At 38.0% G+C, this 14,692-nt stretch overlaps 5 protein-coding genes across 15 annotated transcripts in view; 2 read left to right on the forward strand and 3 right to left on the reverse strand.

Moving 5' to 3' along the window:
- Positions 1-2,258: 2,258 nt before the first annotated feature.
- Positions 2,259-4,563, forward strand: LOC102614520 (uncharacterized). The gene has a single exon (XM_015525408.3). It carries the CDS (start codon positions 2,529-2,531, stop codon positions 4,203-4,205), a length of 1,677 nt encoding a protein of 558 aa, XP_015380894.1. The 5' UTR covers positions 2,259-2,528; the 3' UTR covers positions 4,206-4,563.
- Positions 4,564-4,891: 328 nt separating this feature from the next.
- On the reverse strand, positions 4,892-8,219 carry LOC102614806 (oxygen-dependent coproporphyrinogen-III oxidase, chloroplastic). Its single transcript, XM_006492841.4, has 8 exons — positions 7,495-8,219; positions 7,089-7,164; positions 6,424-6,518; positions 6,023-6,106; positions 5,606-5,693; positions 5,390-5,514; positions 5,193-5,291; positions 4,892-5,084 (listed from the first exon to the last, which is right to left on the reverse strand). Exons 1-8 carry the CDS (start codon positions 8,044-8,046, stop codon positions 5,016-5,018), a joined length of 1,188 nt encoding a protein of 395 aa, XP_006492904.1. The 5' UTR covers positions 8,047-8,219; the 3' UTR covers positions 4,892-5,015.
- Positions 8,220-9,240: 1,021 nt separating this feature from the next.
- On the reverse strand, positions 9,241-10,925 carry LOC107174469 (aspartic proteinase NANA, chloroplast-like). The gene is made up of 2 exons (XM_015525395.1): positions 10,297-10,925; positions 9,241-10,069 (listed from the first exon to the last, which is right to left on the reverse strand). Exons 1-2 carry the CDS (start codon positions 10,923-10,925, stop codon positions 9,241-9,243), a joined length of 1,458 nt encoding a protein of 485 aa, XP_015380881.1.
- Positions 10,926-11,462: 537 nt separating this feature from the next.
- On the forward strand, positions 11,463-13,297 carry LOC102614230 (jasmonate-induced oxygenase 4). The gene is made up of 2 exons (XM_006492839.3): positions 11,463-12,476; positions 12,917-13,297. Exons 1-2 carry the CDS (start codon positions 11,658-11,660, stop codon positions 13,163-13,165), a joined length of 1,068 nt encoding a protein of 355 aa, XP_006492902.1. The 5' UTR covers positions 11,463-11,657; the 3' UTR covers positions 13,166-13,297.
- A 357-nt stretch (positions 13,298-13,654) lies between these two features.
- Positions 13,655-14,692, reverse strand: part of LOC102613344 (uncharacterized) — a 31,907-nt gene continuing 30,869 nt past the window's right edge. For all 11 annotated transcript variants that reach the window (XM_052443409.1, XM_052443408.1, XM_052443406.1 and 8 more), the window contains one exon: positions 13,655-14,678. In XM_052443409.1, coding sequence (XP_052299369.1) covers positions 13,981-14,678 — 698 coding nt within the window. In that variant the 3' untranslated portion in view covers positions 13,655-13,980. The remainder of the gene's footprint in view (positions 14,679-14,692) is intronic.

Consider the following 14,692-nt stretch of genomic DNA (forward strand, 5'->3'; position numbering starts at 1 on the left):
AGGTGTTTAATTTCATAAAATTCGAACTTTTTCCTTTTTTAAATAAACGAAGATGAAAAAAATAATTTAATTATTAATAGAAAAAATGACATTTTGGTCCTTCTAAAAATAATTTTTTTCCTTTTTTTTGTCTTTGTAAAATTTTATAAAAATCACGTAGACCCTGGTGTTGAAAGAGTGATGTTATGCTTGCTTAATTAGTTGGGATACAAACTTCATATCCTAACTAATGTGTTATTAATACAAATTCACTATATGAATTAAAAAATAATAGGATTTAATAATTATGTACCACTCGAACTAATTAGATAATAACATATCATTTATCACATTAGTTGGGATATAAACTACGTATTCCAACTAAGTAAGTATAACATTATTGTAAAATTAATAAAAAAAATAGGTTGTCGAAAATTAAATGTGAGATTTTAATAACTTAATTATACACGATAATTAAGTTGTCTATGTTAAAAGTTCATATTTATCCTTCAATAGTTTATTTTTTATGTTAATGATTTAACACGGATGATCAAATAAGATATTAATAATTTACCAAGATACCTAAGTGGTGTAAATAATTTGTACGAGCGACTAGAGTGTCAACTCTGGTGCTGATATAAAAAGGGAGTTAATAATAATAAAGTCGGGAGTAGAAAATCTTTGGATGCTCTCAATGTATACTCTATCATCGATGTAACTATCAGTGCTTGTAATATGACAGTAGAAAATTAGAAATCACTGTCATCTTGCAAATTTTTGCATATTTTATATAAATTATAACTTGTAAATTATATTAATTGTAACTTGACACAAAACCCTTTATATAAACCATGAAAGTCTATAACAAGCGCTACATCATATTTGTTTATAATTTTTGTGCAGACATGGACAGTAAAGAAGTATCCAGCCCCACTAACTCTTACACCATTAAACTTGCTTGGCAGGAACTTTACTTGCAGCAATCATGACAGCAATTCCTGATCATAAAGCTTCTTCCTGGAGGTTCTCCTGCAGCCTTACCCTTCTTGCCCCTGTTTATTCTGTAAGCCTTCTGTCGGCACAAAGTTTTTCAAAAAAATAGCAGGTTTTTATGAATGTAGATGTATTTAGTCATTTTCAGTTGTATATATCCGTTCTTCATAAATTACGGACGCGATTGCTATAAATGCTTGTAAAAGGTCCCTTATATATTTTATTCTCATGTGTGGATTGTTTGTCTAATGTCTAAAATTTAAACAATAGGACACGGGCACGCGCGCGCACACACACACTCTAAAACTACATAATTTAAGAGTGTTAGTTTTTAACTTTTTTAAATCGTATATTTTTATAGTTCATTCAACAACCAACTCTTAAAAATTGCACGGTTTAAAGATGTATCCACAAGAAAAATGCGGGCGTCTGTACTTGAGAATAATTATATATATATATATAAAGTTGAATTTTAGCTAAAAATAAAACAATGATGTCAAATGTTAAATCAAATTCTAAAATATGCAGACATTCACATAGGAAAACTATAGTTCATGTATGTATGTGTTTATTTTTATTTTATTTTATTTTTTAATTTCTTGCAGGCAATTGTAATATTTGGAATTACAGCTTCTTATTTTAATTTCCTTATCTCTATAATTAATTTACTTTTCTTCTTTGGGACTTTCTTTTTTTTTTTTCCGGATTCTTGCATCGGTGTTGATAATTCTTGGTTTGTATGTAATTCTACGGGCAAAGGAATACGAGAATAGAAAGAAAAAACTTGGAGATTATTGAATCTGATAGAGGCGGCAATGAGATCAATCTGGTTAAGTGAGAGTGTATATGTTCGTTCAGTCCTAACTATAGTGTCCCAAGGCAAAATTTTAGCAATATTCGGACAAAATTTAGAAAGAAAAGGAAACAAAAATGGCGCGAAATTAATGCTTAGGAGTTAACAATTACCACATTAAGGATGATAGTTGTGATTTTAAAAATTAAACCTTTTATTACTTAATACATAAAAAGACTTGAACATTAACACATCTGTCGTTAATCTTTATGCATAACATTAATGTTATAATGCACGGTTAATCTTCTACTTATACCTTATTTAGTATTAAGATTAGACAATTGTATTTTAAAAATAAAATTATTTAATGTCACACTTATATAATAAAAAAATTTATAATAATATTATTTTTATAAAAATTATTATTTAAAAATTATAGATATATCAATTTTTATTCCATAATTATAATTCATTTTCTCACGACAGAGATACGGAGGACGTTAATTCTAAAAGCTAGTTAGCTAGTGAACATTCATTCTTATTTGGTATTTGATGTTTATCAGCAAGTACGATCTCGTTTTATTACAGAATTTTATTTATTGATTTTTTTTTTTTTTTGTGGTAAATATGTTGAAGTTTAAGGAGTTTTTAAAGCCTCGTGCCGTATAAAACCGGGAAAAATGGCAGAAGTAAATCAAACGACACAACTCCATTGAAATGAAGTGAAAAGGTAAGCTGTGTAGTCTCTATCGCACGAACGAAGATGGAAATGGAACAACTCCTGAGCATGGGCTTCCCCGACGAATTGGCGGCGGAGGCTCTGGCCGCCACCGGCGGCAAATCCACTCTCAAAGCCACCGAATGGATTCTTTCCCACAAGTCATCGACCACCACCACCGGCGCCGCGTGCTCTTTCGAACTCCCAGTCCCTAACCCCAACCCAAACCAAAACCCGGTTCAACCAAAACTCGACCGTTTCTTCCACTTCCAAACCAAACCCTCTTCCGCCGCCGCCAACGCCGTTCAAGAGAAAGAAAAAGACAGAGAGATAGAACCATCTCCGCTTTTTAAGCGTTTAAAGACAAGACACGACGTTGATAGTACTACTGCTCTCCACGTGCCACACGCGCCTCTATCGGAGCGTATGCGTCCGGTTAACATAAACGACGTTGTCGGACAAGACCATCTCCTCTCACCCAACTCGCTCCTCCGCTCAGCCGTGTGCAGCAACCGCCTCCCTTCAATTATCTTCTGGGGCCCGCCCGGTACCGGTAAGACAACCCTTGCCAAAGCCATTGTTAATTCCGTTGCCGTTTCGTATAAATTCGTGTGCTTGTCTGCTGTTACTAGTGGGGTTAAGGATGTTAGAGATGCTGTTGAAGATGCAAGGAAATTGAGAGTTAAGAGTAACAAGAGGACTGTGTTGTTTGTTGATGAGGTTCATAGGTTTAATAAGAGTCAGCAAGATTCTTTTTTGCCTGTGATTGAAGATGGGAGTATTGTGTTTATAGGAGCTACCACTGAGAACCCGTCGTTTCATTTGATTACGCCGTTGTTGTCTAGGTGTAGAGTTCTTACTCTTAATCCATTGAAACCCCACCACGTCGAGATTTTATTGAAGAGGGCTGTTGACGATGTCAATAATGGGCTGAGTAAGAGTGTTGGGGGAACGAGGGTTGAGGTGAATCATGATGCTATTGAGTTTTTGTGTTCAAATTGTGATGGGGATGCTCGTGTTGCGTTGAATGCGCTGGAGATATCTGCTATTACAGCTGCAGTACGAGTGCCTGTTAAGGAAGTTAAAGAGGTGGAACAAGAGGACGAGTCTGATGGATGTAGTCCATATGTGGCACTTGTTACTCTGGATGATGCCAAAGAGGCTTTTCAGTGTAAGCATCTTGCTTACGATAGAGCAGGGGAAGAACATTATAATTTGATCAGTGCATTACACAAGTCCATGAGGGGAAGTGATGCTGATGCGGCTATTTATTGGTTGGCGAGAATGCTGGAAGGAGGGGAACAGCCTCTTTACATTGCAAGGCGACTGGTGAGATTTGCTAGTGAAGATGTTGGGTTGGCTGATCCATTGGCTCTTAATCAGGCTGTTTCTTGTTATCAAGCTTGCCATTTCTTGGGTATGCCTGAGTGCAATGTGATTCTTGCACAATGTGTGGCTTACTTGGCTTTGGCTCCAAAGTCAATATCTATTTACAGAGCCCTTGGAGCTGCACAGAAGGTTATTAGGGAATCAGTTGGACAGAATGAAGGAGTGCCACTTCATCTGAGGAATGCACCGACTAAACTGATGAAGGAAATTGGATATGGGAAGGGCTATATCTACACTCCCGATGATCCTTCAGCAAAACAAAGCTTTCTACCCCCCTCACTAGAGGGATACAAGTTCCTGGATTGGCCAAAGAGTAATACCACTGACAAATGAGCAGCCAAATAAGTAGCTTCAATGATTTTGTTATGTGTTAAGTTATGCTGGTTAGGAGCTCTTTCGTTTCTCTTTTGGGCATGCCCGTTTGTTATGCTGTGCAAATTTCAGTTTTGTTCATATTCGCGGCGCATTTTGTTTTTTGGGTTCAAATGGGGAACTACAGAATAGAAAGATCCAATGCGTTGTGTTGTTATGAATTATGCTTGTATAAAGCTTGAGAGATTATCTCGAGTCTTGACATGTATATGATGAATTCCAAGTTTTGTGCCACTTAGGCGACTGTTAATTTGGAACAATACTGAAGGGTTTCGACGTGCTACCAATGATAACTCAATGACAAACATATTTCCTTTCATTTGTTGTTCCATACTGAATGCTCTACTGTAATTGCCAAAGTTTTTGGGTTTCTTGGGCAAACTCATTGCTTGAACTCTATGAACTCTCTTTATATCATTTATGGTAAAGACCTCAAAACTCATTTCTTGTTTTGAAACTCAAGATTACAGAGAAAATACATTGTGATAGACTTTTTCACTAGTGCTAACAAATTTTAGCCATCACGGCAATGTTTTAATTAACTGAAAGTTTCATCCATTTTTGGCCTTACTTAGGATGAGAATTGAGAATAATTCAAGTGATATACAGCTCGATTCTCTGCCACGCTATTCAAAGCTGCTTAGTACTTCTAATGCCGAAAGGGGGTGGGGGTGGGTGATATTACCAAGAAAAAAAAATGGAAGAAGAAGAAAGAAAGAAAAAAACATAGATAACTCTCCAGATGATACAAAGGCATTATTTAGATAAATGTTAAATCCATTCCTTTGGGTTGATGCATGCATCTAATAATTTCCATTCTTCACTTCCCTCTTTCGGGTTCTGCATAGAAAACAAGGAAAAAAAAAAAAAACTCCCTTCATCGGTCCATGACTTTAAACTTTTAGTAACATCACTTGCGTATTCACCAGAATGTTCCAGAAAACTTACATGGTCGTATTCCCACCGTGCAGTCAGTGGAAGAGAAACAAGAATACTTTCAATTCGACCTCCTGTCTTCAGCCCAAATGTTGTACCTCGATCATAAACCTATAATTCAAAGAGGGAAAAAATACAGAGACCTGTAAGGCCTAACATGGGGTAATATAAGACAGTAAATTACTTTAATCTTCAGGAGAGTTTGATACCAAGTTGAATTCTACGTAACGTCCCCTGCGCAACTGTTGCCATGCCTTATGCTGATCGGTAAATGGTGTATCCTTTCTCTTCTCTATAATGGGTATGTAAGCAGGAATCACCGAATTTGCACATTCTGCAAGCCAACATGAATCCATTGAACTGGGAGACAATTTTCTCTTTACAAAATATGCATAAAAGAAATATCGTACTCTTTAAGAACTTACCAGTAGCAAAAGAAAGAAGCATCTCCTGATCATAATCATTCAGATCATCAAAAAATAGTCCTCCAAGCCCTCGTCTTTCACCACGATGCTGCATTTAGAATAAACAGTTAACATAAACTCTAAGATAAGAAAATCAACAGTGATTTATTTAAAAGAAGGGAATTTTTTTTCTAACCTAATCAAATCTCATCAAAGATAATGGAATTATTATGAATAATTAAGACTCCTTCCTGGTAGGCACCATTGTAAATACAAACATAGTAATATAAAATGGTCCAAGCTACAAGCAGGTCTTGTTCGAAATGTAAGAATTGTACAAATTAATTTAAAGAGTTGGGCTGCCTAATTCAATCATGATATAACTGCATTTTCATCTTCACATGGTAGCATAACAAATAAAAGGTTAAAGGGCCAAACCTTGATATAGAAATAGTCATCACACCATTTCTTGAATCGAGGATAAAAGGTAGGATCAAATTTGTCGCAGGCACTTTTTTGAGTCTACAAAAGAAGTTCAATATCAGTTAACACATTAAATCATACTAATCAGTATCAGAATTCCGTACAGACAGATTAAATATATTAGCTATCTCTAAGGTTGCATAAAAACTTGAAGCACTCTCTGTGAAAACATTCTATTCACTTCCATGGTTAAGGAAGTATACTGCTATATTTCAGCTATAGAGTAAATTCAATCAAGCAACATGGCTGTAAAATTTTCCAACCAGGGGAATTGAAAAAGCAACATTGTTGAAGAAAATGTCTCCTGTGTTTTAACCATAGAAAAGGATATCCAATTTGTTGGTAAGAGTACATACAGAATGGAAGTGCTTAACATCCTCTTCAAAGATATATGCAGGAGTTAAATCTGTTCCACCGCCAAACCACCATTGTCGAGGTGCTCCAGGAGTATCTGCACAGTTTTGTCATGCACTTAAATGACAAATGGAAAACTGAATGCATGCCAGTGAAATATGCTTTAAAAGGGAAAGATTAGTTCATTCATAAATAAATATAGTAGTAAAAAGTACTTGAACTACTAAACTATAGATTCTCAATGCTGATGGGAAGAATGCATACTTCCTCTAGATCTAATAATGCAATGGACAAATGCAAAACATTTCAAGCCTCCATCAAGAGTAAAATCATGAGATAAATATTAAATGGCATTCACCACCACTGGAACTAGCTTTAACATATGCAAATGGCCAAGAGGAAAATTCAACAGAATGATGCATTGCACCCACTAGATAACAGTGCAAACGCGTATGGACCAGATTAATGGTTTTCATTAAGTTTTCTGACTTTTACATTGGCAATTCCATTTTTTATTATCAGTAAAGATAAAGCAGGGAAAAAATGTACATGCATGAGTATAAACCCATCTATGCAGTGAATTCGGGGAAAATGCATGTGTAGAAACAAAAACTGATAAGAAAAACTTCCGTAATGGAAGGAAATTTCAAAGAGAGTACAATTGTACCTTTTGGTGCATCTGTCTCAAAATACCGATAATTAAAATGCAAGGTCGGTGCAAAAGGGTTCTTCGGGTGTAAAACCTGAAAAATCGAGAGAGAAAGATTGTCAACCGACATCTCCACCCAAAAAGCTTAAACCAATAAGCAAGCACCCAATAACAGTCGAAAAAACAGACTAGTGAAAAAAGAGTCACATGAAATGGAAGTGCCACAGCACTTAAAGAAGAAATTATATGAAGCTGAATCCTCATGTAATCAAAATCCAAACTTTCCTATAGAAGCAGTTGAACCAACTAGAACCCACATGCAGTTCAAGATCATAATCATAAACAAAGCAACAATTTTTTTTTAAAGTAAATTTTGAAAGCACAAGAGAGAAGATAATCAATTTTATCAATTACTAATTATTACCGAGCTGATACCGGCAGCGAAAAAAGGAATGGGACCGGGCTTCTCATCAGAAGCAGCAGCTTTGGCAGCTCTATAAGCTTCAGGAGGCATGACCCCATAAACAACAGAAACATTAACGCCAGCCTTTTCCCAAATGGCGCCGTCTTGAAGAACTCTACTGATACCGCCACCACCTCCGGGCCTCGACCACACGTCCTCTTTAAACTTGCCGCCCCCGTCAGTTTTCTCAATGGCCTGGCACACGCTGTCCTGAGCGTCCCTTATCATTTTCTCAAAGCGGGCCCTCACCGAAGAGGCTGACGAGGACGAGGATTCCTTGTCGTCTGATTCTCTGAGGAATGTAGGGGGCCGCTCTGTTTCTGGGGTTTCTTTTTCGATCGAAACGGCGGCGCGGATTGTCGTCGTGGTCATCTTGAAAGTGGGGTGTTTTGGGAAGAAACGATTTGGGATTTGAATGTAAGTGGTGGTGGGTTTAAGCTTGGTTGACCACGAAGAAGGAACTCTGAACAGAGTGAACGAAGAGGAAGCGGAGACTGCGGTGGTGGGCGGCATTGAAATTGAAATTTGGTTAAAATGTTAGCGAATTTTAGTTGCTTTTTTTTGGGCGAAAACAGAATAATTACAATTCAATTTGATGGGTGATCAAATCTTGTTCTTATGTTGTTATATGTAGTGTGTATGCTGAAGGAAGAGGAGAAGAAATGAAAACGGAGAGTCGAATGTAAAAGAAGGGATAAGGGTCGGCCCATAGTTAAGATTAGAGGTGTGATAAATAGCATTGGGTGTCTAGATTTTAAATGTGTTTCAACTAAGGATATAATTTGTCAATTTGTTTTAAATAAGTCCCTGGCTGTCTATCATGATTCATGTGTCTACTATCAAATATAGAATCGTAAATATATAAAATAAGCAAAACACCCTTTAATGTCGAGTCGTACTCTAACATCTACTAGAAAATGTATTTTTACTTATAAATAATAATACCTAATACAAACACTAATAGAAGGACGATAAAATTATATTTTCATAATGTTATTTTAAAATAACATTTAAATCTAAAGACTGAAATATGTAAGTCTTTAGGCTGAATAATTTCACTCTTTACTTTACATGGTTAGGGGAGTTTAGTGTTGAAAACAAACATAAACAAAAAGAACAGGTTTTGGTTGTTACATATTGATATTGGGGACCCATTTGATATGAAATTTAAAACTTATGACAATATTGGAAAACTTACATATATTAAGTATCTAGTTGTTATTTCATTATCAGGAAAGAGACGGTTGACTGCGCCCTCTGTTTCCTGCCAAAAAGTCTGCAAACAGCCATCGCTAGCGGTCAAATACCATTGAACAAATTATGTGACTTAACGACTCTTTAAGTGTTAATTAACATCAAAGGTTAACGGTCAAATACCATGGAACAAATTATGGGATTAACAGCTGTTAGTTATACATTACAGAGTAATTTTTAAGTATACATTTGATTTTTTAAGTAGTGAGTTTAGAAGTTAAAAGGTGATTTATTATTTACTTTAATCAATTCATATCCCATTCTGATCCTATCACTAAGTTTGCTAATGATGGATCCAAAGCTCTCCTTTTATAGGCAAAAGCAACATAATGAGGTAATTTGATCATGGGTTTGATGGACATATATATACTGATATATATACACATATAATACATTTTGTTCATAAGGGAAAGATATTAGGCAATTTACAACAAAACTCATCAGCTAATTACTTCAAAACTGTGAATGAAAATCACACGTAGACGGGGCATAACCCAACCTATGGTTAGCAAGATCAAACTCCCACAAATGATTTTGCTGCATAATATTACCAATCACGGTATTAGCTGGCCAACCAGCAGAAGCAAATCCAATGCACTTGACTCCAACATCAGCATCAATCACATAGCTCTTCTTTGGTGGCACAAACTTAGCCCCGTCAGCAAAATGCAACACAAATTGAGGCACATCAGCCATATCAAATCTTGGATCATTGTAACAAAACCTCAATGGCCCCAAGACATGACCTAGCTTCTTATATTTCTCCAATGGGGCTCGCAATGCAGCTACGGTGGCAGCGTATGCGGGTTCCCCTAGGAATGTCAATGTTGTGCCTGAATCCAAAATCACTCCACCGGCACCGTGGATGTGCCACATTTCCGGGGGAACATTCAGCATTTTTCCGGCTATCGAGATGCCGGAAACGTTGACCGCATAAAATGGGTTCAGTTCGCCAAGGATTAGCTGTGTGTGTTGCATGTTTTGTATGTGTTGTTTTGAAGTGTTGCCAAAGTTTAGAAAGTTGGCGAAGTTACTTGGGCTTAAGTGATCAACTAAGCAATATGAAAATTTGTTGTCAAACAATTTTGCTGCCGTTGCCGCAAAAGAATTCTTGCCGAAGCCCAATCCCAATACACCATCAGCATTATGGAAGTTGCCATTGGCCCAATCGGTGCAGCCTACGGTGACTTCTTTTAGCCTCACTTTTTTGGGACGGTCTATGGACCCGGCTGTAACAGTTTCATTGGCGAAGAATCCTCTAACCTTTGAGCCATCAAAATAACTATCCAAACATTGGAAACAGATCAGAAAATTAATGCGACCAATTAATTAATAATCTACAATCTATAACAAACATAAAATAATTAATGACAAATAGCTAATTAAGTAAATGAATTGCATATCTTTAAAAAAATGTGAATCGTTCACAACAGATAAAGACTACTTATCATTTTTTTAATCCATAATATATTAGAAAAAATGATACCAGACGCATACTTATAAACTAACCTGTAATCATAGGCGCAGGGCGTATTAGGTGTAGGACACATGGACAAAGAGAATGTGTCCTGAAGATCAACCTTACAAGTTTGAGAAGAGCATGGAATTGTCTTGAAAGTGGAGGATGCATCAGCCTGGAACATCCTGTTAGGAGGAGTTAACCCATCTTTGGGACAATTTTCACCCTTATGGTTACAATGCATCCATGTTAAATCACTCCCCGTGTCCGCAATCAGCACGAATTTCTGCGGCGGGCTCCCCACTCGAAACGACACAAAGTACTGTCCTAGCCCTCTGTCAGCGCCGGATCGCAGTGGAATCTTAACTATATTACTGGTGCCGTTAAAAGTCCTGTGATGAGATATCTCGCTGGCTTTTCTTATTCTTCCACGGCGACGTCGGTCTTCTAGACGCTGTGATATCATTTCTTGGCGGGCAATGTCGCCGTCAATGAGCAGTCTGACGCGTTCGGACAGGTTCTTTGGCGGTGAATATGCGGTTGCTTCATGTTCGGAGAGCTGCGGGGAGTGCCTGTGGATTAACTCGAAGCGGGGCGGGGGATCTTTGCCGGCGGAGGCCAGGAAAGCTTTGCGGGAAAGTGATAATGTGAAGATCAAGAAGAGGGAAATAATAGTCATCTGAACGGTAGAAGAAGATTGCATGAAGAGTCATGGCTGAGAGGAAAAGTTATGGGACGAAGAAGAGGTTACTGCTATAGCTTTTGTGTTAAGAAAAGGGGAGCGTTGAAGCTTCATTTGCGGAAGAAATGTGTGCTCTGAAATAATTTGGTTTTAGATGGGATTATTTTTGGCAATTTCAACCAGTTTTCTTTTTTACTAACACTTTCTTTTAATGTATTGTGCAAGAAGTGTGCGTTCTACAATCATTTGGTTTTTAACAATCTTTTTTTTTTCTACTAACCTTTCTTTCAAATGCTACCGGGTGTTGGGCTGCAGTTCTCATAGTGTATATAGTTCGAGTCCCCTCTTTTAAGTGGACTCATATATCCTCTCTTCTCTTCCATTGATTTGTGGGCGAAATCTAAATATTCTTAATATTTGTAAGATTAAATATTTAGTCTGAGATGTCATAGAATGGATGCAGTAGGTGGATGTCATAGACGTCCAATTGTGCAATACAGATCAGAAATTTCAAAAAAAGCACTTCTTTTAAGATTTACGGATTTAAGGAAACGTAAGGGATTTCAACGAAAAACAATCACTCCTTTCTCCTCTCCCCGACCAACTGCTGATTTTGATTTAATAACAAAATTGCCACTATCCTCCCATTTTGTCAATCAATAAGCTCCAGCTCCAGTGCTCCACAACAATCATTAATCAAATTCCACTTATCAATTTCCCAAACAAAAAATGGAGCCGTTGGTAAGAGTACAAAATCTAGTACAATCCGGTGTATCACAAGTTCCTCGACAATACATCCAGCCCCTTGAATCCCGACCAAACAATCACAGTCACGATCAAAATAACAATCACACCCCTCAATCATCGAACATTAACATCCCTCTTATCGATTTATCAAACCCTAACGACACAATCCTCCTCGACTCCATCCGCAACGCCTGTCGCGAGTGGGGAGCCTTCCACGTCATCAACCACGGCGTCCCTTTAAAACTCCTCCACGACGTACGACACGTCGGCCGATCGTTCTTTGAAGGCTGTCCCTTAACCGACAAGCTCGAATACGCCTGCGACAATGCCTCCGCTGCCTCCGAGGGTTACGGGAGCAAGTTGCTGGTTGCCAACGACGACACCGTTTTGGACTGGAGAGATTATTTCGACCACCACACGTTGCCGCTCTCCCGGCGAAACCCTAGCCGGTGGCCCTCGAAGCTTATTCCCAATTATGGTAAAGTTTTGTGTGATTACAGTGATGAAATGAAATTGCTTTGTGAGAAGTTGTTGGGCTTTATTTCGGAGAGTTTGGGGTTGACATCGAGTTACATGAAGGATGCTGTTGGGGAGCTTTATCAGAATATTACTATTAGTTATTACCCGCCGTGTCCGCAGCCTGAGCTTACGCTTGGGTTGCAGCCACATTCGGATTTTGGGGCGTTGACGCTTTTGATTCAAGATGATGTTGAGGGTCTTCAGGTTTTGAAGGATGGACATTGGGTCACTGTTCAGCCCTTATCTGAAGCTATTGTTGTCATTTTGTCTGATCAAACTCAGGTATCGATTTACCCTCTCCACACGTTTATGTTTTTCATTAGTTATATGCATTTGTTTATACAAAATTGTGTCAGTCATGTGAGATCTGTGGCATTACTGGAGTATTGTGATCCTTGTCGAATGATTCTGAGCTATATGTCAGGACTCTTCTGCAGTTCTTGCTTTGCTAGGAAGTTTCTGTTGTGATGCATGGGAGGTATATGCAAGTAGAACCTCAATAAATTAATAACCTCTCTTAAATAATAAGTTTTGCTTTATTTATGCTTTTCTATTCAACTGCTGTCACTTGTCTACTATGTTTTATGATGGCTTTGCTATGATCTATCGTGCTCTCTTGCTTTCAGAGTGTGACCAGTTTTTAAACTACTTTGTTGGAAAATTGGAACAAGTGGTATCCTACATATATATTCTCATTGTGCATCCTTGGTTGTATCACACAGATTTTGACAAACGGAGAGTATATCAGTGCTATACATCGGGCCATAACAAATGCCAGCAGGGCACGACTCTCCGTTGCTACATTTCACGACCCAGCAAAGACAGTCAAAATATCCCCTGCTTCTGAGCTTGTCAGCAAATCTTCCCTTCTCCGTTACAGGCAGGTGGTTTATGGCGACTATGTGTCATCATGGTATACCAAGGGCCCAGAAGGAAAACGAAATCTTGATGCCCTTTTGCTTGATAGTTAGATGGAAGTGTTTTAATCCTCTCTGGTAACATAAGCGACAACGTAAAGAGTGCTCTCCGCACCTGCATGTGACAATTGATTTGTACAATTGCTATTTGATTCTTTCTGCTATATATATATATATTTTTAATTTTTGGCAATTATTTCAGTGGAGAAAAACAATAATTTAGCCTTACAATTGTTCATGGACAGCAAGTTTAAAGTGTTAATGGCATTTTCGTTGCAAATTGATCATCTCATTGCCCTTACAGTCTGTATACTCCTTTTTGTAACAATTGCGTCTCGTCACTGATATAATCAATTGATTTATTCGCTTTCATAATTGAATAGATTGTCAAAAGTCAAAACCGCAAGGCCGTGGATCTTAAGGTTCCATAATACATGCCTATGGTTTAGTATCCTTAGCCGGATCATTGCGGAGCGAGCAGCATCGTTCACTTGTTGCAAATCCTGCCTTCTATGAATACAAAGAAAAAATCTAGATGAAGTGTAAGAAAAAGGGACCACAATCATATTTATTGCATTATTAGAATTTATTCGCCTACAATGACTCTGATATTTGCGCTTCTACATTACAGATGGATAGGTGTGTAAATATGTACACGAATGAAAATGCTTTACATAATGTACACATGGAACAGGAGGGAATACACAAACAAAATTACGGGCAAAAATCAGGTTTGCCTGCAATAGGCCTGACGAGAGGTTGTTAATCCTGGTGAACTATAACCTCAAAGCAAAATCCTAATGTTGGGCCACCCAGAAATCAGTTTCATTTAAGGGGTAAATCAGTTGGATCCTCTTTATCTTTTTAGTCTACCTGATACTAATTTGATGCAAAAGATATCCACTGCCCCAGCCTCGCCCTTTCCCTCGCTCAATTGTATCCAACAATACATGCACCAATTCCTTTGCATCCTCCTCAGATGTCAATTCCAAGTTGGTTTGAAAAAGTGGGAGTGGAGTTGAAGGGTTATTCCACCATTTCGTCCTTGTTCCACTACCTCTCTTAGACTGGTGCTGGTTCTGTCTCGATAAACCATCAGAACTACTTCCAACTATGTGTACGGTCCCTTCATCAGTATCAGCATGGATTATGCTGTCCAAACTGATTTCTGATTCAACCACCCAATCTGGATCGGCAGCCACACCTTGAAACTCAGGCTTCCCGAGGTCCACCAAACTAGAACAGCTAACTATTAATAAGAGTCTCTCTGTGATGACTGCAAATTTACCAGCTTGCTTAAGTGCTTTGCACATTTCTGGCATTTCATCCTTGTACTTCAAGCCATCATCAACCTCCATAAGTACTGTTGTTCCAATGGCTTCTTCCCAAGAGTAAGGCGCGAGGGGAAGTTCTCTACTCAGAGGCCTGGGAAGACGGACCCTATACCGCTGTGATCTTGTGCGATGAAGCCTACTTCTATTTCTAATACTTTGAGCAGTTTTCCCAGTAACCTCAAGAATACTAGCTGCTGGTCTTGCCACAAGTCCTGTGACTCCAAATGCTATTCCTGTTCCAAGAGAA

Source organism: Citrus sinensis, chromosome 6, assembly GCF_022201045.2.
Source record: "Citrus sinensis cultivar Valencia sweet orange chromosome 6, DVS_A1.0, whole genome shotgun sequence".
Lineage (NCBI taxonomy): Eukaryota > Viridiplantae > Streptophyta > Magnoliopsida > Sapindales > Rutaceae > Citrus > Citrus sinensis.